Source organism: Heterodontus francisci, chromosome 33, assembly GCF_036365525.1.
Source record: "Heterodontus francisci isolate sHetFra1 chromosome 33, sHetFra1.hap1, whole genome shotgun sequence".
NCBI classification, from domain to species: domain Eukaryota; kingdom Metazoa; phylum Chordata; class Chondrichthyes; order Heterodontiformes; family Heterodontidae; genus Heterodontus; species Heterodontus francisci.
This window is the reverse complement of record NC_090403.1, coordinates 12,106,695-12,133,767: the sequence shown is the minus strand read 5'-3', so window position 1 is coordinate 12,133,767 and position 27,073 is coordinate 12,106,695. Positions and strand designations below refer to the sequence as shown.

At 44.3% G+C, this 27,073-nt stretch overlaps 1 protein-coding gene across 1 annotated transcript in view; it reads left to right on the top strand.

The window, feature by feature from the left end:
- The window catches only part of cdc27 (cell division cycle 27), a 123,588-nt gene extending 96,772 nt beyond the window's left edge, over window positions 1-26,816 (top strand). Inside the window, exons 14-19 of the mRNA XM_068013091.1 lie at window positions 2,874-3,082; window positions 12,590-12,707; window positions 17,200-17,328; window positions 17,424-17,498; window positions 21,568-21,745; window positions 25,571-26,816. Coding sequence (XP_067869192.1) covers window positions 2,874-3,082; window positions 12,590-12,707; window positions 17,200-17,328; window positions 17,424-17,498; window positions 21,568-21,745; window positions 25,571-25,662 — 801 coding nt within the window. The 3' untranslated portion in view covers window positions 25,663-26,816. The remainder of the gene's footprint in view (window positions 1-2,873; window positions 3,083-12,589; window positions 12,708-17,199; window positions 17,329-17,423; window positions 17,499-21,567; window positions 21,746-25,570) is intronic.
- The last annotated feature ends 257 nt before the right edge of the window (window positions 26,817-27,073 follow it).

Below are 27,073 nucleotides of genomic sequence, written 5' to 3'. Positions count from 1 at the left end.
GCAGAATTGCTAATGTTTACACCCTTGTTCAGAAAAGGGTGTAAAAATAAGCTGAGCAACTGAAGTCCAGCCTCGCTGGTGGGAAAGCTTTTAGAAACAATAATTTGGGACAAAATTAACAAGTCACTTGGATAAATATAGATTAATTAAGGAGAGCCAGCATGGATGTGCTTAAGACAATTTGTTTAATTTGATGGCATTTTTGATGAGTTAACTGGGAGGCTTGATGAGGGTATTGCAGTTGATGTAGTGAGCATGGACTTCTAAAATGCATTTGACAAAGTGCCACATAACCGGCTTTTGGCAGAGTTGAAGCCTGTGAAATACCACCTGAACCGTGGTAGCGTGGATATGAAGTTGGCTGAATGACAGGAAACAAGAGTAGTTGTGAATGGTTTATCGTACTGTAGGAAGGTGTACAGTGGTGCTCACCAAGGGTCGGTGTTAGGACCACTGCTTTTCTTGATGTATATTAATGACCTTGACCTTGCAGGGCATGATTTCAAAATTTGTGAATGACATAAAAATTTTGCCAACTGTGAGGAGGATAGTGATGGACTTAAAGAGGACATAGACTGGTGGAATGGGCAGACATGCGGCAGATCAAGTTTAATGCAGAGAAGTGTGAAGTGATAGGTTTTAGTAGGAAGAACAAGGAGAGGTAATCTCAAATAAAGGATACAATTCTAAAAGGGTACAGGAACAGAGGAACATGGGGGTGTATGTTCAAAAATTGTTGAAGTTGGCAGGGCAGGTTGAGAAAGTGGTTAATAAGGCATATAGATCCTGGGCTTTATAAACAGAGGCACAGAGAAGCTTTCATGAACCTTTTATTTAAAAAAAAAATGGTTTGGCCTTGAACAAAGAACAGTACAGCACAGGAATAGGCCATTCGGCCCTCCAAGCCTGCGCCGATCTTGATGCCTGCCTAAACTAACACCTTCTGCACTTGTGGGGCCCATATCCCTCTATTCCCTTCCTATTCATGTATTTGTCAAGATGTCTCTTAAACGTCGCTATCGTATCTGCTTCCACCACCACCTCTGGCAGCAAGTTCCAGGCACTCGCCACCCTCTGTGTAAAAAAAAAATCTTGCCTCGCACATCCCCTCTAAACTTTGCCCCTCTCACCTTAAACCTATGTCCCCTAATAACTGACTCTTCCACCCTGGGAAAAAGCTTCTGACTATCCATTCTGTCCATGCCGCTCATAACTTTGTAAACCTCTATCATGTCGCCCCTAATAAAATAAAACTCTTGACTGGAGTATTGTGTCCAATTCTGCAGCCAGAGGATCACGTCTTTAAGGTGATTGGCAAAAGAATCAAAGCAATATGAGGAATTACTTTTCTTTTACGCAGCGAGTGGTTAGGATCTGGAATGCACTGCATGACTGTGGTGGAGGCCAATTTCATCATGGCTTACAAAGAGACTACGGGGAAAAGGCAGGGGAGTGGGACTAGCTGAGCTGCTCTTGCAGAGAGCTAGCATGGAAACGACGGGCCAAATCTCCTCCAGATCAGTGTCAGTAATTAGATGGGGATAAATTAAAACGAGACGTTCAGACCAATTTGTGTTATGCAATAAATGTTAGAAAATGGGATACCCCATTAGAAACTCGGGAAAGCAGAATCCATAACTATTTTTAAAGGGAAAAATTTGAAAAAGTGAGAAGGTATGGGGAAACATCAGTAAGCTGCCACAAGTGAAGTGGGTTGCCTGGCCTCCTCCTGTGCTGTAAAATTCTTTGAGTATCTGCTGTTCCATGGTCATTTGAGAGTGACGCTCTTGATCCCCACTATTTCCCTTCATCTGGTTATATGAAATACATTTTATAAAGCTTTTCATATTTTTTCATTTTCCCATAATCTTTGTCTTGGCTCCTGTCTGGTTCTTTTAACCTCAGCTGCTGCCCATCTCTGTTCCCGATCTACCTATAGATTTACAGATGAACACTTGGCATTTCCACAGTTTCCTTCACCCTTCTTCTGTTGTAAGCCTGGCTTTTAGAAAGCTGTGCCATTGTGTTTCCAAGGTGGTCTTGACTTGGAGAAGTGTGATCCTAGGAAAAACCTTTTACTCCAATTTATAGACCTGTCAGTTAAACCCACATGATTGGAGTGTTGTATAACTTGACAATTGATCTTTCACGTGCTCATCTTATTTAGGTTTCAGATTTGTTTCCTCATGCCCACAGTGTTCCAACTTCACCTGCTTAAAATTTCCGTTTGCCACATAAAGTCACACCCCTTCAGTTTATTCTTTCCAACTTTGTAAATTTACTTCAGTCCACATCTGGTGTTTGATCTACGCACATTAACATGTAACTTCAGATCTGATTTTTGCCTCCAGACTGCCCCCACCCCCCCACCCCCCGTCTTTCCATTGTTTCTTTTTATCCTTAGTGCACTCTGTTTATTATTCATCACTGACTTAAGTACACTTGTATAATGCCAGCTCAGGTGAAACCAGTTGTACAGCTCACTGTTACAGTACCACCTCCAATTCTGACACCAGTACATGCATCCCACAGATGCTGCAAATCTAGACTGCTCATTTTGTATCTGAGATATGTTAAAGTAAATACTGCTATGTCAGACAGCTGATTGTGCTCGAAAGGCCTCCTTGGGTGTACAATGTATGTTTAGACTTGGCCCTGAGTTGAGGATGAACCAGACGGCGCCAGATGTGAATCAAGTCAGTGTTTATTGTGTACTGTTGACCGGCATTAAACATAAGAACCAGGTTAGTGTGATCCTTAAAACCATATTTAGGCTGTCTGCCAGTTTTGTGGCCTGCACTTTGGGTTAGTTGGTGTGTGTGAAATGGATGCTGCCTATGCTGTTTTGCTGAATTCTTTCCTTCCTTGAACAGGCTTGGTGTGCAGCAGGAAACTGCTTCAGCTTGCAACGAGAGCATGATATAGCCATCAAGTTCTTCCAGAGAGCCATTCAAGTGGATCCAAATTTTGCTTATGCGTACACTCTCCTTGGTCACGAGTTTGTATTAACAGAAGAGCTGGACAAAGCACTGGCCTGTTTCAGAAATGCAATTCGTGTAAATTCTCAGCACTATAATGCCTGGTAAGCACAGGTTGTTAATATTCTGGAGTGACTGACAGTAATAGGCTTTTAAAGTAACCGTTTAGGCAGCTGGGTGATTCAGCTGGTGTGGGTAATGTTGCCCGCTGAATTAGAGGAAGCAAGCACCCTCCTGTTTTTTGGTGGGACTCTTGAATCTTGGCCTGGAAGATGAAGGTTATGTGTGTTGCATACATAGTCAGATATAAGTGTTTGCCATCTGAGCTTTTTGTTAACCACTGATAAATGCAATGCATCGTGCAGCCAACGCATCACTATGTGCTGGTGTAAAATTTAATACAAAATTTAGTAGAAATAAATTTGTGGCACAAAGGCCATTCAACCCATTGTAAATTGTATAATCAGATCAAATAAAAAATGTTTTTCCCCCACAGATGGTCTTTATCTTCCTTGAGATTGAAACCTCCTTCAATGCCAGTTGGTTTGCCAGTCTAAAATGAATGCTGAACTAGACAATGCATTTGATCAATGTATCATCATTCAACTTTCAGATGAGCTTGTTCATTTAAGCAGAGAAGTTCATGTACTGGAAGTATAATTTGATATTTGACCAGAGTACCTACTGTCATAGTCATAGTTATACACCACAAAAACAGGCCCTTTGGCCCATCGTGTTCGTGCTAGCTATCAAGCTAGTCTATTCTAATTCCATTTTCCAGCATTTGGCCCGTAACCTTGTATGCTATGGCGTTTCAAATGCTCATCTAAATACTTCTTAGTTGTTGTGAGGGTTCCTGCCTCTACCACCCTTTCAGGCAGTGTGTTCCAGATTCCAATCACTCTCTGGGTGAAAACATGTTTCCTCAAATCCCCTCTAAACTTCTTGTCCCTTACCTTAAATCTATGTCCCCTGGTTATTGACACTTCTGCTAAAGGAAAAAGTTTCTTCCTATCTACCCTATCTCTGTCCCTCATAATTTTGTATACCTCAAATATGTCCCCCATCAGCCTTCTCTGCTCTAAGGAAAACAACCCTAGCCTTTTCTGTCTCTCTTCATAGCTGAAATGCTCCAGCCCAGGCAACATCCTGGTGAATCTCCTCTGCACCCTCTCCAGTGCAATCACATCCTTCTATTGTGTGATGACCAGAACTGTACACAGTACTCCAGCTGTGGCCTAATTAGCTTTTTATACAGCTCCGTCATAACCTCCCTGCTCTTATGTTCTATGCCTCGGCTAATAAAGGCAAGTATACCATATGCCTTCCTATCCACCTTATCTACTTGTGCTGCTGCCTTTAGTGATCTATGGACAAGTACACCAAGGTCCCTCTGACCCTCTGTACTTCCGAGGGTCCTACCATCCATTGTATATTCCCTTGCCTTGTTAGTCCTCCCAAAATACATCACCTCTCACTTCTCAGGATTAAATTATATTTGTTCCTGCTCTGCCCATCTTACCAGCCCCTCCTATATCATCCTGTATCCAAGGCTTTCCTCCTCACTATTTACGAGGAGGATTTTCGTGTCATCTGCGAACTTATTGATCATACTTCCTATATTCACATCTAAATCATTAATGTACACCTATTCCGGCTCCTCACTCTATCTAGAAACAGTACTTTCTGACATTTGGCCTAAACAACTGTGAAACTAACAGTTTTACCCGACTTTTGGCATTTCATAAAGTGCTTAGCAGCTCTGATATCCTCTTATAACCTGTTCCAGCAAATTCCTGCACCACTTCCAGGCTTCTCCCTGCATTGTAATATTTGCTTAATTTTATTAAGTTAATTTTGGGAACTGCCAGATTAATTGTTTATTTTTGCTCTTTATATTTCTCCTCCATATACAATGTTTATAGTTTTGTTTTCTTGACGTTTGCTCTTTTTGCACATGTGTGTAGTATAATATGTCATTCTGCTCTGCTGTTGAATGGCAGGTGGTCTGAATCATGTTGCACTTCACGGTCTTTGAAGGCTTTACAACAATATTCTGAGCTAGCTTGCAAGCAAGTTTTCCCGAGTGGGGTCCCAAACATTGAGGCCACTGTTAGTGTTTTCCCGCATGGAGGCGACATCTTGGGAGTTGAGTGTTCAGGTGCTAGCACCAGGTTAACAGCCTAAGGAAGAAACCATCTTCTGGAGGAGAGGGCACAGAGCACCAGATAAGAAACAAAAACAGAAAATGCTGGAAATAATCAGCAGGCCAGGCAACATTGATGCTGTTTTTGTTTCATATTTCCAGCATCTGTAGTATTTTGCTTTTGTATCAGAAAGGAAACAGTATTCTGTGGCACACTGCACAGGAGGGCTGCTTTAGTGAGGAATAAGGCTACCACAAGGAGGAAAAGTTTTTCCAATTGTGCCGCCCTTCAGGATTTGGTGAACTGGAAATCGATTAGGCCTCAGGCCTCTATCTGAGAACCTGGGGAGCTCGTGCTGTTCAGTGCAGTGAGTGCAGCCAAAACCATTATGTCAGAAAGCACACCTGACCCATTTCATTATGTAATAACTTTATCCTACCTGGGTGATGTGTATTAGACCCCTACCTTTAATCCTGTTCTCTGCTTGCTTATTGACCCAAGCCAACATTTCATTTTGTGCTTTTCCCTGTGATTATCTCACTGGTTTCCTTAATTGCCAAATCATCCTGGATATCTCATCCTGCTGTAGTTTGAATTCCGGGTGAACCATGTTTCCACAATTCCTGTACGATAATCTCTGCTGGTGCAGTTGCCTGTGTACAACATGCTGTCTGTCTAGCATTCCAGTGAAAATCATTTCATGGTCATCTTGACTATTCCCTCAGTTTGAGTCTGTTCTCATTCACTTTGCCTGGATTTACTTGTAGTTCTATGGTCACTCCCTCCTTCTGGCCATCCTTGAGGCTCTGCTGATGTGATTAGTCTTCTTCCACTCCCAGTTTCCCTTAATATTTGCTTGAAATGCTTCAACAGCAGCTTATATAGCAGTTTTAACATAAAATTTCCCAAGGTGCTTCACAGGAGCACAAAAATAAATATGACACCGAGCCACATAAGGGGATGTTGCGTTGGGTGACCCAAAGCTTGGTCAGAGTTAGGTTTTAAGGAGTGTCTTAAAGGAGGAAAGCGAGCTAGAGAGGTGTAAGGAGAGAATTCCAAAGCTTAGGACCTTGGCAGCTGAAGGTGTGGCCACCAGTGGTGGAGTGATAAAAATTGGGGATGCTCAAAAGGTCAGAATTAGAGGAGCGCAGATATCTCGAAGGGTTGTGGGGCTGGAGGAGATTAGAGATAGGGAGGGGCGAAGCCCCATGGAGGGATTTGAAAACAAGTGTCACGCTCATGCAGGAAAAAATTGTAAACTGTATAATTAACTTGTTTTTTAAAAAAAAATACCCCAGAGTTGAGGCATGCCTGGAACAATCGAAGTGGAATCCACGTTGGTTTAATTCATTTCGGAATCCCTATTGGTTTCAATTCAGATCAAAATTGAGGATTCCATCTTTTACCAGTGAAGAGGAAGGAGTATCTTAGAGTGCCTTAAGATCTCCATCAAAAACTACAATGTAAGCAGAGACTGGAGTTGGCCTAAGACCATCATCTCCCTACCTGAGATATCAAATCAGATTTTCACAATTGAACTGTAACTGGGAGATAACTACAACAACACTTCTATCCCCCTGAACCTTCTGAGTTTCGCTTTTCTTTTTCTTCAAGCAAGTTTCACAGCAAACTCTTCTAAAACCATTAGACCCGAAAACCTGTCAAAAAACAGTTTTCAGTCAGTTCAGCGGTGAAAAAAGAGAAACAAACGTGGTCATCTCCCACCTGTCAGTAACACAAGGATAAAATTTTTTACATCAAGTTGTTGCTTGAGCGGGAGCCAGTGTTAGAATTTTTTTTTTAGAATTAGAACATTACAGCGCAGTACAGGCCCTTCGGCCCTCGATGTTGCACCGACCATCTGACCTACACTATTCCATTTTCATCCATATGTCTATCCAATGACCACTTAAATGCCCTTAAAGTTGGCGAGTCTACTACTGTTGCAGGCAGGGCGTTCCACGCCCCTACTACTCTCTGCGTAAAGAAACTACCTCTGACATCTGTCCTATATCTATCACCCCTCAACTTAAAGCTATGTCCCCTCGTGTTTGCCATCATCATCCGAGGAAAAAGACTCTCACTATCCACCCTATCTAACCCTCTGATTATCTTGTATGTCTCTATTAAGTCACCTCTCCTCCTCCTTCTCTCTAACGAAAACAACCCCAAGTCCCTCAGCCTTTCCTCGTAAGACCTTCCTTCCATACCAGGCAACATCCTAGTAAATCTCCTCTGCACCCTTTCCAAAGCTTCGACATCCTTCCTATAATGCGGTGACCAGAACTGCACGCAATACTCAAGGTGCGGCCTCACCAGAGTTTTGTACAGCTGCAGCATGACCTCGTGGCTCCGAAACTCGATCCCCCTACTAATAAAAGCTAACACACCATATGCCTTCTTAACAGCCCTATTAACCTGGGTAGCAACTTTCAGGGATTTATGTACCTGGACACCAAGATCTCTCTGCTCATCTACACTACCAAGAATCTTCCCATTAGCCCAGTACTCTGCATTGCTGTTACTCCTTCCAAAGTGAATCACCTCACACTTCTCCGCATTAAACTCCATTTGCCATCTCTCAGCCCAGCTCTGCAGCCTATCTATGTCCCTCTGTACCCTACAACACCCTTCGACACTATCCACAACTCCACCGACCTTCGTGTCATCCGCAAATTTACTAACCCACCCTTCGACACCCTCTTCCAGGTCATTTATAAAAATGACAAACAGCAGTGGCCCCAAAACAGAACCTTGCGGTACACCACTAATAACTAAACTCCAGGATGAACATTTGCCATCAACCACCACCCTCTGTCTTCTTTCAGCTAGCCAATTTCTGATCCAAAGCTCTAAATCACCTTCAACCCCATACTTCCGTATTTTCTGCAATAGCCTACCGTGGGGAACCTTATCAAACGCCTTACTGAAATCCATATACACCACATCCACGGCTTTACCCTCATCCACCTGTTTGGTCACCTTCTCGAAAAACTCAATAAGGTTTGTGAGGCACGACCTACCTTTCACAAAACCGTGCTGACTATCGCAAATGAACTTATATTTTTCAAGATGATTATAAATCCTGTCTCTTATAACCTTTTCCAACATTTTACCCACAACCGAAGTAATGCTCTCAGGTCTATAATTACCAGGGCTGTCTCTACTCCCCTTCTTGAACAAGGGGACAACATTTGCTATCCTCCAGTCCTCCGGCACTACTCCTGTCGACAATGACGACATAAAGATCAACAACAATGGCTCTGCAATCTCCTCCCTGGCTTCCCAGAGAATCCTAGGATAAATCCCATCTGGCCCAGGGGACTTACACGTGTCGTGATATTCTGCTGGCCCACGGAGCTTGGCAATCTTCCTTGCACTTGCCATTTCTGCCACTTTTTAGGATGTTGTCCCATTATTTTGGGAGGTCACCTGCCATAAAATCTATCAAATATTAGACCAGCCGTTGCATATAGTGGGCTAATGTCATTTGCGCAGTTATGCTAGCTGAGTGGTGAGGACCGAATGAAGAAATACAAATATACCTTCGGTGAGAGTTACTGCCCTTGACAATAAGGCAGCATTTAACCGAGTATGGCATCAAGGAGCCCTAGCAAAACTGAAGTCATTGGGGGGAAAACTCTGCTGGTTGGAGTCATACATAGCACAAAGGAAGATGGTTGTGGTTGTTGGAGGTCAATTATCTCAGCTCCAGGACATCACTGCAGGAGTTCCTCAGGGTAGTGTCCTGGGCCCAACCATCTTCAGCTGCGGCACCAATGACCTTCCTTCAGTCATAAGGTTAGAGGTGGGGATGTTTGCTGATTGCACAATATTCAGCACCATTCGCGACTCCTCAGATACTGAAGCAGTCCGTGTAGAACTGCAGCAAGACCTGGACAATGTCCAGGCTTGGGCTGATAAGTGGCAAGTAACATTCGTGCCAGGCAATGACCATCTCCAACAAGAGAGAATCTAACCATCTCCCCTTGACATTCAATGGCATGACCATCGCTGAATCCCCCACTATCAACATCCTAGGGGTTACCATTGACCAGAAACTGGACAGAGTAGTCATATAAGTACCGTGGCTACAAGAGCAGGTCAAAGGCTAGGAATCCTGCGGCGAGTAACTCGCCACCTGACTCCCCAAAGCCTGTCCACCATCGACGAGGCACAAGTCAGAAGTGTGATGGGATACTCTTCACTTGCCTGGATGAGTGCAGCTCCAACAACACTCGAGAAGCTGGACACCATCCAAGACAAAGCAGCCCACTTGATTGGTACCCCAACTACAAACATTCACTCCCTCCACAAGACGCACTGCAGCAACGCACCAAGGCTCACCACCAACACCTTCCAAACCCATGACCTCTACCAACTAGAAGGACAAGGGCAGCAAATGCATCGGAACACCATCACCTGCAAGCGCCCCTCCAAGTCCTGACTTGGAACTATGTCACCGTTTCTTCACTATCGCTGGGTCAGAATCCTGGAACTCCCTTCCAAACAGCACAGTGAGTGTACTTACCTCACGTGGACTACAGCGGTTCAAGACGGCAGCTCACCACCACCTTCTCAAGGGCAGTTAGGGTTGGGCAATAAACGCTGGCCCAGACAGCGATGCTCACATCCCATGAATGAATTTTTAAAAAAAATGAAGACAGACTTGAGGCAATTGGGTCTCCTGTCTTGGATAACACAGTTTACAGGCAATATAATAGCAGTGCTTAAATTATGAAGAGATATGGGGTTGGTAGAAGCAGAATTTCTAGTAATTGAGGGGCTAAGAACAAGGGGCCACAGATATAAAAACAGTAAGAGATACTTCAGCGTTGAGGCTGTGGAATTCACTGAGTTCGTGGTTGGGGCAAATGCTGTCATCATTCAAGATTTAATTAGGCACATGAATGAAGAGATGTAAGACAAGGGTACATAAATGTGAACACAGCTGTTTGCTGGTGTTGGGTAAACGTGAACCGACTCAGCTGATTGGCTGTGTTGTATCTTCCGTGTACATATATTAAAAATTTCGGTACTCCACTGTCTCCATGTTATCTGTTCAAGTCCAGTGCCCAGGCCTCACCTGTCCTCCCTGGTAACCAAATTCCAGCTGCTGATACCTCCTGCACATATATTGCGGACATCTGCCTGAAACTCCCTTCCTGCCCTGGTGTCTGATCCATTGGCCTTTCACATCCATAAATTCCTGCTTTTCATGAGGGCCCGTTATATTTTTTAGAACCATTGATGTTTAGGTTGTGAGGTCCAACATTCATTGCCACAGTGTGGTTTGGTGCCGATTTGGACTTGTACTTTTTCTTTGCAGTACGTAGATCTGCTATTAGAGGGAGGATGTTCAAGTGCAGCTAGTGAAGGAGAGGTTGGCTGCTCTTACATGCCTATTGGTTGCTGATGGGAGCACAGTGTTCACTTTGCAATGTGGGGTGAGTCTTCGCTGGAAGAGTAGGTTGATTCGAAGAAACTTTGAAGATTAATCAGCAAGCTGCAGTACTGGGGGTCTCTGCACGTGGAATTGCAGTGCCTGCAGTGCAGGTCATCTCTTTTCTGTAACTTTGCTTGTTTATTATTGCTGAGTTGTGTTGCTGAGCCTTGTCTGCAGAATGAACATGGGGATTCTACACTAATGGTCATGCAACTCACAGGGCTAGACCAGTTTCCCCCTCCCCCTCGGTGCCGTTTCCTGCTCCTGCCCCGAACTGGAAAACTTTATCAACTTTGCTTCTAATTTCCACCCTTCTCTAACCTTTACATGGTCGATCTCTGACACTTCCCTTCCCTTCCTCGACTTCTCTGTCTCTAGGGATAGGCTGTCTACTAATATCCTTTATAAGCCCAGCAACTCCCACAGCCACCTCGACTACACTTCTTCACACCCTGCCTCCTGTAAGGACTCCATTCCGTCTCCGACGCATCTGCTCTGATGATGCTACCTTCCATGACAGCACTTCTGATGTGTCTTCCTTTTTCCTCAACTGAGGATTCCCCCCAATGTGATTGGCAGGGCCCTTGACCATGTCCTCTACCCTCACCCCCTTCCCCTCCCTCCCAGAACTGCGAAAGGGTTCCCCTTGTCCTCACTTTCCATCCCATCAGTCTCCATATCCAAAGGATCATCCTCCGCCATTTCCACCACATCCAGCGTGATGCCACTAACAAATGTATCTTCCCCTCCCCTGTCAGCATTCCGAAGGGATCATTCCCTCGACGACACCCTGGTCCACTCCTCCATTACCCGCACCACCTCGTCCCCTTCCCACAACACCTTCCCCTGCAATTGCAAGAGGTGTAATACCTGCCCTTTTATCTCCTCTCTCCTCACTATCCCAGGCCCCTAGCACTCTCTTCAGGTGAAGCAGAGATTTACTTCTTTCAATGTAGTATACTGTATTCACTGCTACAGTGTGGTCTCCTCTACGTTGGGGAGACCAAACGCAGATTCGGTGACCGCCTTGCGGAACACCTGTGCTCAGTCCAAAAGCATGAGCCCGAGCTTCCAGTTGCTTGCCATTTCAACACCGCACCCCTGCTGTCATGCTCACATCTCTGCCCTGGGATTGCTACAGTGTTCCAGTGACCATCAACGCAAGCTCAAGGAACAGCACCTCATTTACCCATTAGGCACACTACAGCCTGCCGGACTGAACATTGAGTTCAATAATTTCAGAGCATGACGGGGCCCCATTTTACTTTTATTTTCAGTTATTTTTTTATTTTTTATATTTGTTTTTGTGTTTAATTTATTTTATCTTAATTTGTTCTGTTTGTCTACCCATTCTTTTTTTCATATTTGTATTTGTGGCTGTTCAGTTTTCAGTCCATTAACACCCTATCTGTACTAATGCTTTCTTTCAACACATCATTAACATATTGTTTGCCTTTGCTCCATGACCTTCTGGTCAGTTATTCTGTGACCTTGTCCTATCTACACCTTCTCCTTTGTTATCTCTTGCCCCACCCCTGCTTTACTTGCTTAAAACCTTTCACATTTCTAATATTTGCCAGTTCTGAAGAAGGTTCACAGGTCACTGACCTGAAATGTTAACTCTGTTTCTCTCTCCACAGATGCTGCCAGACCTGCTGAGTATTTCCAGCATTTCTTGTATTTATCCCCCTCCCCAGCTTGGTTATTACAGTCTTCAGGTGTTTGAGGGAGGGGAGAGATACCTAAGTAAAATCAGAGTTTTCACCTACAGTAGTCACCTTGAGCGCTTACTTTTCCATTTGTTTGTTATCGATGACCACGTGCTACTCTAGTCTGGAAAATGCTTGGGTGGTGAGGGCTGGTTTAGTTACTGATTGATTGGATTGCACATCTCCGCTGCGTAAGTAAACCAATCTTTAAAAGGAGAAACTTTTACAGTGGAGGATGAGAACAAACTCATGATTTCCTGTCCAAGTCTGTGAAACAGAGAATGAGGCCTGTGTAATCTCTCTCTGCAGGTATGGTCTGGGGATGATCTACTATAAGCAAGAGAAGTTCAACCTGGCAGAAATTCATTTCCGAAAGGCTCTTAATATCAACCCCCAAAGTTCTGTATTGCTGTGTCACATTGGTGTGGTAAGTAAACAGTAAAATAAAGTTCCTTGTTGTTGATCATTTCCCCTATTCACAGATCTGCCAACCATTATTTCGATGTTTGGAAGCAGGAACTATTTCTTGAAATATTGACCTGTCCCTTGACTATTGTGACAAGTGAGAGAGTATACACACAGGTTGGCTAAGAATAGGACCTCGCTTGTTTGTGGTGCCTACTGCAGTCGAATTGCTTGCTGTTTAGGCTGATGCATCAAGAATGCTTGCTGGAGTGTGATACTCAGGTGGGTTCTAAACCAAGAAGAACTACCGACTCCACCACCATCATTAAGCTTGTGCTTGACAGAACAGATGGGAGAAAATTAGGGGAGGGAACTGCAAGCTATTTTGGATCTGATTTTTAGCTACCAGTTCTGTAATTGACAGGAAGGAGAGGGTTGAACTCCTCCCTGTCCAGTCACACTGTTGGCCATGTCTTCCTACATTATTAGTTGCAGCTGAACCAAGCTCATCACGTGATTTGTTTCACAGCTGATTTTAACAGTATTACACTGTAAGGGAAAATATTGTTCTGGATTATGTACACTGAATTTCTTTGCAAGTCATCAGGACACAGATCGACAATAAAAGCCAGCAGACTGAATAATGTGAGAACATCCGCAGCACTTAAAGCAGCCAGAAGCGCTGCACAAAGAACAGCCAGGTGCTGCGCAAACGACTACTGGCAAAACCTATGCAGTCGTATTCAGCTGGCCTCAGACACCGGAAACATCAGAGGAATGTATGATGGCATTCAGAGAGCTCTTGTGCCAACCATCAAGAAGATCGCCCCCCTCAAATCTAAATCAGGGGACACAATCACTGACCAAAGCAAACAAATGGACCGCTGGGTTGAGCACTACCTAGAACTGTACTCCAGGGAGAATGTTGTCACTGAGTCTGCCCTCAATGCAGCCCAGCCTCTACCAGTCATGGATGAGCTGGACATACAGCCAACCAAATCGGAACTCAGTGATGCCATTGATTCTCTCGCCAGCGGAAAAGCCCCAGGGAAGGACAGCATTACCCCTGAAATAATCAAGAGTGCCAAGCCTGCTATACTCTCAGCACTACATGAACTGCTATGCCTGTGCTGGGACGAGGGAGCTGTACCCCAGGACATGCGCGATGCCAATATCATCACCCTCTATAAAAAAAAACAAAGGTGACCACGGTGACTGCAACAACTACTGTGGAATCTCCCTGCTCAGCATAGTGGGGAAAGTCTTTGCTCGAGTCGCTCTAAACAGGCTCCAGAAACTGGCCGAGCGCGTCTATCCTGAGGCACAGTGTGGCTTTCGTGCAGAGAGATCGACCGTTGACATGCTGTTCTGCCTTCGTCAGATGCAGGAGAAATGCCGTGAACAACAGATGCCCCTCTACATTGCTTTCACTGATCTCACCAAAGCCTTTGACCTCGTCAGCAGACATGGTCTCTTCAGACTACTAGAAAAGATTGGATGCCCACCAAAGCTACTAAGTATCATCACCTCATTCCATGACGATATGAAAGGCACAATTCAACATGGTGGCTCCTCATCAGAGCCCTTTCCTATCCTGAGTGGCGTGAAACAGGGCTGTGTTCCTGCACCCACACTTTTTGGGATTTTCTTCTCCCTGCTGCTTTCACATGCGTTCAAGTTATCTGAAGAAGGAATTTTCCTCCACACAAGATCAGGGGGCAGGTTGTTCAACCTTGCCCGTCTAAGAGCAAAGTCCAAAGTACAGAAAGTGGTCATCAGGGTACTCCTCTTTGCTGACGATGCTGCTTTAACATCTCACACTGAAGAGTGCCTGCAGAGTCTCATCGACCGGTTTGCGGCTGCCTGCAATGAATTTGGCCTAACCATCAGCCTCAAGAAAACGAACATCATGGCGAAGGACGTCAGAAATGCTCCATCCATCAATATTGGCGACCACGCTCTGGAAGTGGTTCAAGAGTTCACCTACCTAGGCTCAACTATCACCAGTAACCTGTCTCTAGATGCAGAAATCAACAAGCGCATGGGAAAGGCTTCCACTGCTATGTCCAGACTGGCCAAGAGAGTGTGGGGAAAATGGCACACTGACAAGGAACACCAAAGTCCGAGTGTCCTCAGTACCTTGCTCTATGGCAGCGAGGCCTGGACAACGTATGTCAGCCAAGAGCGACGTCTCAATTCATTCCATCTTCGCTGCCTCCGGAGAATACTTGGCATCAGGTGGCAGGACCGTATCTCCAACACAGAAGTCGTCGAGGCGGCCAACATCCCCAGCTTATACACACTACTGAGTCAGCGGCGCTTGAGATGGCTTGGCCATGTGAGCCGCATGGAAGATGGCAGGATCCCCAAAGACACATTGTACAGCGAGCTCGCCACTGGTATCAGACCCACCGGCCGTCCATGTCTCCACTTTAAAGAAGTCTGCAAACGCGACATGAAATCCTGTGACATTGATCACAAGTCGTGGGAGTCAGTTGCCAGCGTTCGCCAGAGCTGGCGGGTAGCCATAAAGACGGGGCTAAAGTGTGGCGAGTCGAAGAGACTTAGTAGTTGGCAGGAAAAAAGACAGAAGCGCAAGGGGAGAGCCAACTGTGTAACAGCCCCGACAAACAAATTTCTCTGCAGCACCGTGGAAGAGCCTGTCACTCTAGAATTGGCCTTTATAGCCACTCCAGGCGCTGCTTCACAAACCACTGACCACCTCCAGGCGCTTAAACATTGTCTCTCGAGATAAGGAGGCCAAAGATAGAAGAAAGGAAAGGAATAACCTTTACTGATCCATAATGAGATTAGAGTCCCTCTAATGGGCTTTTAGTACTGCAAAATGAATTCAAACTAGGGCAGTGCAATGTTGGAACACTTAAATGGAGTAAAAAGAATGGAAGTTTGCAAAAAAGCAAATATCCTACAAAATCAAAATAATCTTTGTGCACAGTCTTTGTGCTTAATCGAGCCCAGCCACATTTTCCTTTTGACTTCTTCCTTCACCCTCCCTTCAAGAAAGCACCTAGCCACTTGCAGTGACTATTTAGACAACAGTTCACTGTTTGGAAATGAAAGGCACAATCCTCTGTCCTACCACTTCTAATACAAGTATAATCCCTTTTATACCTCCCTGGTAGAGTAATCTGATAGGTTAAGGCCAAGTCATGAGTGCATTGGCTGGCATGTGCTGAGTTGGCAGCACCCTGGAGTTCTGCAGTTGACCTTGGCCATGGTTCCTGCTTCTACTGCAGTGCTTTCTGCTGGGAAATGTATAAATGCAGGTTGTGCAAGAACTGGATGCTCATGAGTTGCATCGTCTGCTGACTCCTGCTGTTTGCTGCTGTGGAGATTGCTCACATGAGCATGGTCTTGGTGCTTCCCGTACCCACTTGACCAGTCATAGTTTTCAGGTTAATTTACTGAATAGCCCCATCACCCCAGTAGATTGCTTCCACCAATCTTATTTTTAATTGAAATTCCCAGTGGCTTCACTTCATCTGATTTGAAGCAGTTTGAGAGCAATCAGCCTAATTTAGGGAAGAGGGAATTTGCTTGCGCTCCAAACTCTGCTTGTTATACAGCTGGAATGGTGTGTTCAGACATCTGGTAAGGACAGTGCTGGGATCTGCTGTGATGCTGCTTATGAATGAAATGGCACAGCAGGCTTGAGTGCTTGAAGTGGTCATTGGGACTTCGGGTAACCTAACCCCTGCTGGGAGGGGGCGACAAAAATGATATTTTGTAATGCAGTTAGTTCTTTTCTCTGTAAGTGTTAACTCTCTGATCCTAAGAGATGCTGTTCTATTCTGGCAGTGTCAGCCCTGCAGTGTAGCAGCAAGAAAGGTTTCACTGTAAAATCACAAACTTGTATAAAATTGAAGATACGTACCTTTTAAAATTGAAATTTTAGCAAATTGAGCCTTGTGTTCAAAGGAATCGTCTGTCCCAGTCTTGCTCCTCCTGTGGGTCTGAACCTCACCGTTGGTTTTCTGATACTGATCAGTACATTGCCTATATCCTGATATACAGCTGTCCCAATGTATATTCCACATTCATTAGAGGTTAATAGTTACCCAGTACAGTCAAGTTTGAAACCCAGTTTATTCTACAATGTAAGTTTAATGTTGCAGCTCCTGATAAAGAACTTGTATTCATGCAGTGCCTCTATCACAAAACACACCCAATGAATTACTTTTGAGGTGCAGTCCCTCAGTTTAGGGACAGCGCACAGCAAGGCCCCATTAACAGCCGATGAGGTAGATGATTAGTTTTTGTGTGGTTGAAGGAGGAATGCTGATCAGGACACAGGAGTCCTCTCAGTTCTTGAACTTATGCCATGTGTTCTTTATAGAACACTTAAACTGAGGCCTGTCTGCCTGTTAAACATTTGATCGAGTCCTGGTTGTTGTACCCTGTCTTCCAATGTCATTGTGTAGGATTCAGCAGTTACTCTTGTGTTCTTGGCGATTTGATCATAAAACTAACTGCTCATGGGATTTCTTTTTCAGGTCCAGCATGCATTAAAGAAGTCAGAGAGTGCACTTGAAACACTAAATAAAGCCATTAGTATTGACCCAAAAAACCCTCTATGCAAATTCCACAGAGCCTCTATTTTGTTTGCAAATGAGAAATATAAGGTAAGTACAAGGTTTTGTAAGAGGTGCTCTGAGTTGCTTTGCGTGGTCATGGCTTCAGCTCCCTGTGACCCTCTACTTTTCTTACTTTTCATCAGGCAGCTTTACAGGAACTTGAAGAACTGAAACAAATCGTCCCCAAAGAGTCACTTGTTTACTTCCTAATAGGAAAGGTAAGAGATTTGACTTTTGACCCTCTAATGTTGTGTGTTCGCTCTCTCTCTTTCTGCCCTCTCTCAACAGTATTTGAGGTGTAGACATCTGTTGAAGAGTTGGAGACATTGAATGTATTGTGAAACCTTTTGATCTAATGTCTGTTGTTGATGAGTGCTACCAGTAAATAATCCAACTGGCACCATTTAATCATCTCTGGAGAACTTGAAATGTTTTGTCCTTATGACCAGTTATGTAGAGATTGGTGGGTGTAAAAAAATATTAAATGGAGGAACTGTGTAGAAATCCAATCTTTTTTTTTAGATTTGTTTTCTGAAGGTCGAGGCAAAACAGTGGATAACTTTATGTATCCTGCACAGCTGATATTTTGCAGGGAAGCAGTCTCTCACAGGTTAAGGAACATTCCCTGCTTGCTTATTAGCTATTGCCCCCAATCTGGTATCATCTGCAAATTTGGACACATGCCTCCAATTTCTTAGTCCAAATCCGTTTCCACTTCCTATCAGTCCAACAGACTTCCCTGAACTCTCAGGGAATCAAGGGATATGGGGAGTGGGCAGGAAAGTGGAGTTAAGACAGAAGATCAGCCATGCTTGTGTTGAATGATGAAACAGGCTCAAGGGGCCGTATGGTCTGCACCTATTTGTGTTCTTAACTCGTACCCTCCGCTTTGTGTTTTGTTGCCATCTTTCAATCTGTTCTATTTGGCCCCTGACTCCACATGGGTATCAGCCTTGGCTCAGTGCTCACTTGCCTGAGTCAGAAGCTGGTGGTTCAAGTCCCACTGCAGAAACTTATTAAATCCTAAGAGTAGAAAAGCACAGAAGGAAGCCATTTGGCTCATCAAGTTTTTTAAATAGCAGTCCAATTAGTCTCATTCTACTGTCCTTTCCCCATATGCCTACAATTCTTTTTCCAAATATTTATCCAATTCTCTTTGCAAAGCTACAATTTGAATTGGTATCCACCATCTTATTAAACAGTGCATTCCAAATCCTAACCATTCGTTTCAGTAAAAGAGAAGTTTTTCCTTACGTTGTCTCTGGTTCTTTTGGCAATCACCTTAAATCTGATTATTGACCCTTCAGCTGTTCGAAACACTTTATTTACTCTATTGAAATCCTTCATGAATTTAAACATCTCCATCATATATTCCATGATACAATTGGAAAAGCAGAGGAGCTCCTGGTCAATATTTATCTCTCAATCAACATCACTAAAACAGATTATCTGTTCATTTATCTCATTACTGTTTGTGGGACTGTGTTGTGAACAAATTGGCTGCTGGGTTTCCTGTATTACTACAGTGACTACACTTCAAAAATACTTCATCAGCTGTAAAGTGCTTTGGGGCATCTTGAGAATGTGAAAGGTGCTATAGAAATGCAAACTTTTTTTTGTATGGTACATTATCAAAGCCTTTCTGAAATTCCATTTATAGCACATTCACTGCTTTGTCATTGTCTATTCTTTATTCAAAGAATTTAACATGGTTGATTCAACATGACCTTCCTTTTAGAAATTATTTTATTATCTGCCCCTCTGTTTTGTAATGTAACCTTTTAGCAAAGATTCTAGTATCTTTCCTGCCATTGATTGTAAACTCGCCAGTTTTATATTCCCTGTCATAGTTTTGTTTCCCTTTTTGAAGATGAGAATTACCGTGGCTGTTTGACAGTCCTCTTCCACTATTCCTTTTTCTACTAATTTCCAGGGATACCAGTATCTGATTTCTCCTTCCGAGTATCTGCAGGTACAATCCATCTGGATCTGGGGAGTTGTCTTCAAATTTGGCTATTACATCTAGTATCTGCTTTCTGTCTTCACTGTTGTAATATCTGTGCTGTTGTCATTCATTTTTTCTTCTCAGTTTCCACTGAGTATCTGCCATTTTGTTATTGTCTCCTATGAGTTTGTCTTGCTCTTCCCTTAGTGGCCCTGTCCCTATTTTAATTCTCTTTGTTACTTACATACCTTTAGAACATTTAACTATATTCTTTGGTATTTTCATTTACGATTTTCCCTTTTCCATCCTAATTGTCACTTAAAATATTCCTGAACTCATCATGTTCCCTTTTGTCATTGGGATTATGCTGATCAGCTTAGATGACAGAGTGGATGGAGCCTCCTATGGGACATAAACACCAGCATAGATCACTTTGATCAAAAGGCCCATTACTGTGCTGTACATTCTATGTAATTCTCTTCTTTTATTGTTTCAGTACTTTGTCTACCTTTTTCTTCAGTTCCAATTTTATCTCACCACATTATTTAGCAATGGCATCTCATTGCTGGCTAGTTTCTTTTCCAGTGGCATGTATTTCTCTATATCTATTACTGTCCCCTTTAAATATTCAAAGTGACTCCTGACAACGCAGCTCAGCGCCGTCATCAGAGCGCTCCCAACTTCGCACAAGCGCAGAACGGACCCTTGCTTTCAGTACGGTGCCAGGACTAATTCGTGCCTGCGCCAAAAACGTCATTCACGTAATGCAACATCTGCTCGCCGTTCACTCCCCGCCTCACCACTTCTCCCCCAGGCCGCTCACTCTTCGCTTCACCCCAGCCCCACCTACCTTTGGACCACTCGCTCGCGGCCTTGCCACTTTCTCCCCTCTGCCTCTGCTTCCCACTCCTTCCCTCGATTGCCGCCTTTCTTCCCCAAGCGGGAGAGAGAGAGCGAGTCACGATAGGGAGGGGAGGGAGGCTGCAAGCGGGAGGGAGCAGCGAGGCCGGGAGCGAGGGCCCACAGATAGATTGTGGCGGGGGAGGGGGGTGCGGTGAGTGGCTAAGAGGAGAGAAGTGGCAAGGTGGGGAGCAAGCTGTGAGCGAACAGGCATGGGAGGCAGTGGCAAAGAGAATCATGATGGCAGGAAGGAGGGGGTTACTGTTGGGGGTGGAATGGAGGAGGCAATTGCAGCCACTGTGGCCATTTTGATTTCCTTTTTGTTTTCATTTTTGTGATAAATTGAGCAGCGCCATCTTTACTACTGGCAGCTGCCTGAGCTGTCGCAGACAGTGACGTTTCAGTGCATGAGGCTGCATTTACACATGTGCAAATACTGTGCCACCTAATGGTTACGTTGTCAGCAAAGGCAGCCATTGTCGGTTCTCCCTCAGTAGTTTTCTCCTTGTTAACTTGTGTCGCTCCATCCTTATTCCCTCATGGTTAGTTTTTTCCCCAATCTCATTTATTATTTTGTTCTTTGTATTACCCATCTCAATCGTCACCTTAAACCTTATTGTAATGACTGCTCCCTGGATGTTATCCTGCACTTATTTACCTTTGTATGTTCTAGTTCAATTCCCATTTGTAGGTCAGACAGTACGTCTTCCTTTGAGCTTGCAGACTGGGTTGGAAAGTAGTGGGCGGCGCAGTGGTTAGCACCGCAGCCTCACAGCTCCAGCAACCCGGGTTCAATTCTGGGTACTGCCTGTGCGGAGTTTGCAAGTTCTCCCTGTGTCTGCGTGGGTTTCCTCCGGGTGCTCCGGTTTCCTCCCACAGCCAAAGACTTGCAGGTTGATAGGTATAAATTATAAATTGCCCCTAGTATAGGTAGGTGGTAGGGGAATATAAGGAAGGTGGGGATGTGGTAGGAATATGGGATTAATGTAGGATTAGTATAAATGGGTGGTTGATGGTCGGCACAGACTCGGTGGGCCGAAGGGCCTGTTTCATAAAAGTAAAAAAAAATAAAAAGTCATGTACACGCTGTAAAAACTCAATTCCCTTCTCGCTTTTTACTACTCCTTCCTGCCAGTTTATTTAGGGTATATCCTTAATAGTGTGACTGATTTCTTTCCATTCTTTATCTTAATGATATGGATTCTGTTTCTAAAACTGAGTTATATCCTTTCTTCATACTGCCATTGCTATTTTTGGTTAACACCAGTAATTGAAGCAGATAAGTGTGCACAATGTTGGTGCATTTGCCCCTACAGGAGTGTTTGGGTGAATGTCATATACCTGACTTTTTTTTTCTCTGATCAGCTGTTTGCAATTCCCGGGTTTAGAAATTCTCATCCTCTATCACAGCTTTTCCAACATTTAGACTTTCTTGCCCTCAGGTTTACAAGAAATTAGGGCAGACACACCTGGCTTTGATGAACTTCTCCTGGGCCATGGATCTTGACCCAAAGGGAGCCAACAACCAGATCAAAGAGGCTATTGACAAACGCTATTTACCAGATGATGAGCCTGTGACAAATGATGGGCAGCTTAGTGAAGGGTATCAGTATGATGCAGGTTGGTATTGGTGTATTCTCAATATTACGGGACAGGTATTATTCTCTGTAAACCTTCTGTGTGGGTAATGAAAAGTAGAATTGGTGAGTCTGGAGTATTTGATGTCATTCCGATGGTTTTCCTGAAGCTTAAAAGAAAAAAGGCCTTTTTTCTCTCTCGTTCCAAGCCAGCCCAGACATGCTATGAAAATATCCATCACTCCGAGCACACAATTAAACTGAGAACACAAATCAGCTGTGCTCCACCTCTTTGGTCGGTGGACAAATGTACACTGTTATCAGACCAAGGTTTATGGTATAAACCAACATGCTTTTTTTTAAACTTTACTGTTCATTTACCTATTCAATCAGCAGAAAAGCTCTGCTGGCCTTGATTCAGCAGAACAATGAAGGTATTTCTCAGCTACCCCACTGTATGTATTGAACCTTTGAAATGGATGTTCACTTCCAGCATGCTGAACTATTGCAATCGGAGACTAACTGGCACCAACCTTTCAGTTGAAGACTTGCTCTCAACTAACTCATGCCATCCAGTATAATCTTGTAGTTACAATTCTGTGGCCACAAAGCTGTCTGTCAAAATGATTGCAAAGCAGTATTAGTCCTATGCCTACTTGCTGGCCTAACCAATATCTGCAGCCCCAGACACAGTATGACCCCAGGATGTTCTGATATATCTCTTTGTGCCAAATGGCTTGAAAGTACCTGTTCAGGAAGCTATAGACACAGTGCAAAAAGGAGTAACACACTAGGCCATCTCTGATTTGGAACTATATTTATTGGTGTGAAATGTATTAACTGGAAAGCTATTTAAAGCTACTGTAAGACAGGTGCCACCCATTCAGGTTAGTCCTTCCTATAGTGTGGTGCCCAGAACTATACACAGTACACCAGCTGTGGCCTAACTAACGTTTTATACAGCTCCATCATAACCTCCCCGCTCTTATATTCTGTGCCTCGGCTAATAAAGGCAAGTATCCCATATGCCTTCCTAACCACCTTATCTACCTGTGCTGCTGCCTTCAGTGATCTGTGGACAAATACACCAAGGTCCCTCTGTACTTCCTAGGGTCCTACCATCCATTGTATAATCCCTTGCCTTGTTAGTCCTCCCAAAATGCATCACCTCACACTTCTCAGGATTAAATTCCATTTGCCACAGCTCTGCCCATGTTACCAGCCCATCTATATCGTCCTGTAATCTAAGGCTTTCCTCATCACTATTTACGACACCACCAATTTTCGTGTCATCTGCGAACTTACTGATCATACCGCCTATATTCACGTCTAGATCATTAATGTACACTACAAACAGCAAGGGTCCCAGCACCGATCCCTGTGGTACACCACTGGTCACAGGCTTCCACTCGCAAAAACAACCCTTGACCATTACCCTCTGCCTCCTGCCACTAAGCCAGTTTTGGATCCAAATTGCCTGCCAGTGTTTTTTCATGTCCCCTCTTTGCTCTCCTAATTACTTTAAGTACCCCCGCTACACTTTCTATACACCTCTAGGGCCTCTGCTGTCTTCAGTGCTCTGACTCTGCCATAAGCCTCCTTTTTTTTCCCTGATCCAATCCTCTATATCCCTTGACATCCAGGGTTCCCTGGACTTGTTGGTCCTACCCTTCACCTTAATGGGTACATATTGGATCTGAACACTCACTATTTCCTCTTTGAATGACTCCCACTGATCTGATGTAGACTTTCCTACAAGTAGCTGCTCCCAGTCCACTTTAGCCAGATCCGGTTTTATCTTAAAATCGGCCTTCCCCCAATTCAGTACCTTTATTTCCAGTCCATCTTTGTCCTTTTCCATAACTACCGTAAATCTTAAATTATGGGCGGCGCAGTGGTTAGCACCGCAGCCTCACAGCTTCAGCGACCCGGGTTCAGTTCTGGGTACTTCCTGTGCGGAGTTTGCAAGTTCTCCCTGTGACCGCGTGGGTTTCTGCCGGGTGCTCCGGTTTCCTCCCACAGCCAAAGACATTTTAAGAATTCCGCCCCCTTTTTAGCCTTTTGCACTAAGACTATCCCAGTTGATATTGGGGAAGTTGAAATTCCCTATTGTTAGTACCCTATTATTTTTACACCTCCTGAGATTTGCCGACATATCTGCTCCTCTGTCTCTCCCTGACTGTTTGGAGGTCTGTAGTACACTCTCAGCCAAGTGATTGCCTCCTTTTTGTTTTTAAGTTCTACCCATATGGCCTCATTTGAGGAACCTTCTAAGATATCATCCCTCCTACTGCAGTAATTGACTCCTTGATCAACAGTACAATGCCACCTCTTTTGCCCCTCCCCTGTCATGCCTGAAGATTCTCTACCCTGGAGTATTGAGCTGCCAGTCCTGCCCCTCCTTCAACCATGTCTCTGTGATAGCGATAATATCGTAATGCCATGTGCTAATCAATGCCCTCAATTCATCTGCCTTACTAGTAAGACTCCTTGCATTAAGATAAATGCAATCCAGCCTTGCATTTTTCCCTTGTGCCTTACCAGGTCTATATTTGCTCTGCCTTCCAGACTGACTCAGTTTCTCTTCTATATTTGACTGTGCATCACCCACTACTGTACCTCCACTCTGTATCCTAGCCCCCTGTCAAATTAGTTTAATTCCCCCCCCCCAACAGCACTAGCATACCTCCCAGCAAGGGTGTTGGTCCTGTTCCAGTTCAGGTGCAACTTGTACAGGTCCCACTTTTGCCAGAAACAGACCCAGTGATCCAGGAAACTAACACCCTCCCTCCTGCACCACCACCTCAGCAACGCATTTATCTGCTCTATCCTCCTATTCTTATGCTCACTAGCACGTGGCACCGGGCGTAATCCAGAGATTACAACCTTTGAGGTCCTGCTTTTTAATCTGCTACTTGGCTTCCTAAATTCTTGTTGTAGGATCTCATCCCTTTTTTTCCCTATGTTTTGGAACCAATGAGTACCACGACTTCTGACTGTTCACTCTCTCCCTTTAGAAAGTCCTGCAGCAGCTCCGGGACACCCTTGACCCGAGCACCAGGGAGGCAACATAACATCCTGGAGTCTCGTTTGTGGCCACAGAAACGCCTGTCTGTTCCCTTTACAATTGAATTGCCTATCAGTATGGCTCTCCCACTCTTTTTCCTCCCCTCCTGTGCAGCAGAGCCATCCGTGGTGCCACGAACTTGGCTGTTGCTGTTTTCCCCTGGGAGGCCATCCCCCCAAACAGTATCCAAAGTGGTACATCTGTTTGAGAGAGGGATGGCCACAGTGGACCCCTGCACTACCTGCCTGCGCCTACTACTCCTCCTGGTGGTCACCCATCCCTTTTGTGCCTCTGCAGCCATTACCTGTGGTGTGATCACCTCACTAAATGTGATTCATTTTCGGAAATACTTTTTCATGGAAAGGGTAGTAAAAATCTGGAACTGCCTTATCCAAACAAGGTTTTGAATGCTGGCTCAATTGGAATGCTGAAGACTCTGATTAATAGATTTGTGTTAGATAAAGATATCCAGGGCTCTGGATCAGAGGCACATAAATGGAGTGAAGGTACAGAACGGCCATGATCTGATTGAATGACAGAACAGGCTCGAGGAACTAAATGGTTGTCTTCTGTTCCCGTGTAAATTGCTCCCTCTAGCAGTAATTTGTCTTCACCAGCACAGACCGGCAATGGAACCTGGGATCACCTGGTCCATGTAGTTCCTTTCATGGTTCTGATAGTGCCTCCAATATCCTTGGTTGTGGAGTTTCTGCAGTTGGGGATTTGCCCGCACCATCAAGACTGTTGAATTACTAATTCAGATTACTTGCGCCGGGCACTAATTCTTATTTGCTCTCACAGCTGGAACAGATGAGTCCCAGGAAAGCAGCATGACTGATGCTGACGACACCCAGCTTCATGCAGCGGAGAGCGATGAGAGCTTCAACTTGTAAAAGCCATCCTGGCCAAAATATGGTTTCAGAGCAAGAGCTGCTACTCCCTGGCCTTTCCTCTTTCCCTCACATTGGGCCTGTATTTCTGCTTTGAACATTGTCTGTCTGTTGCAGTTTGCCAACGTTAATGTAGGCTGGAGAGATCCATCCCTGGGTCGCAAGGAAAGCTGTCACCACCAACTTTTCATTTCCAACCTCAGCAATATTCATGTTGAACAGGGGGCTTTGTTTTTAAATGTAAATGTTATTACTGATCTGAAAGTGAACTTGCGCAACTTACCCCTCTCTCTGCTACTTCTGCTCATGGAAGACTTGACCATTACTGTCACTAAGTTCATAATTGTGCTGCTGTTTTTAACCCCCTGTTAATCTTAGAGGAGTCCCTGTTAAAATCATTGGGGGTACAAATCCAGCGGCGAGCATTACCTCAATGATTGGCCAGCATAAGTTGTAAGCAGTTGAAATGGCAGCAGTTTTCTTGCAGCACTTGGGTCATTGTGGCCACTGTGTTGCCTTTGGCCAGTTAGTCGCTTGAATGGAAGTATTGTTACATCTCTTCCTGTCCCCTGTCTTTAATTCACGATAGAGTTCAGAGCAGCCACTCTGTAAAGTACACATGCTGATTGTTTATAATGATGGCATCCTTTAAGGTTGCTCTGACACCAGGAGCCTGCAGTCACTTCGTGCAATCAGCAGAAGTATTGATGAATGGAAAATGCGATGTGTGTTTGTACGCGTGGGCGTGAATGCGCGTGTGTGAAATGTAGTCTATTTTTTTAATTTCATTTTTTCATTTAAAACTGAACTTGGTGTCTTAAGTGGATTTTTTTCTGTTGCTTATCCCTTTTTAATTTCAGATATTTGTACAGTCTTAGAAAAAGTCTTTTTGTTAATATATTTGCAACTCAGTTTAATGATGTGAAAAAAAATCCAAAATAAAATACTTTGAAAACCTTTCAGTAGCTGAATGTCGATGGTCACTGTCCCCTCTTGGGGATAATCACTGCCATCACTCTGTTGGTGATCTCTAAAGTACCACTGTTAGGAATGTGATATTTGTAATATTATAGACATGAGTCCTGTGCCTGTGTGCCAAGGATGAATTTAACGTGTAGTCAAACACTTGATTTATTAAAGATTCAATGTTGCATTTACTATTGGCCAACCCCTGAGATTATAAAAAATGCTTTGCTGCAGAAGATACATCACATTCGGGTGAGTTCAATCCTCTCGATGCCTGCCTATATCTCTCAACCTTGAATTCTGATCGCCTTGCTTTCAAGCTTAGCTGAAAGGCCATTACATCATCTCTATGACCTTCACTCCTGGTTTTACAATTTGGCATTGGTAATTCAACACATCAAGATTCAATGGCTCAATTAGCATGATCTAGGACATAACATGAGCTACG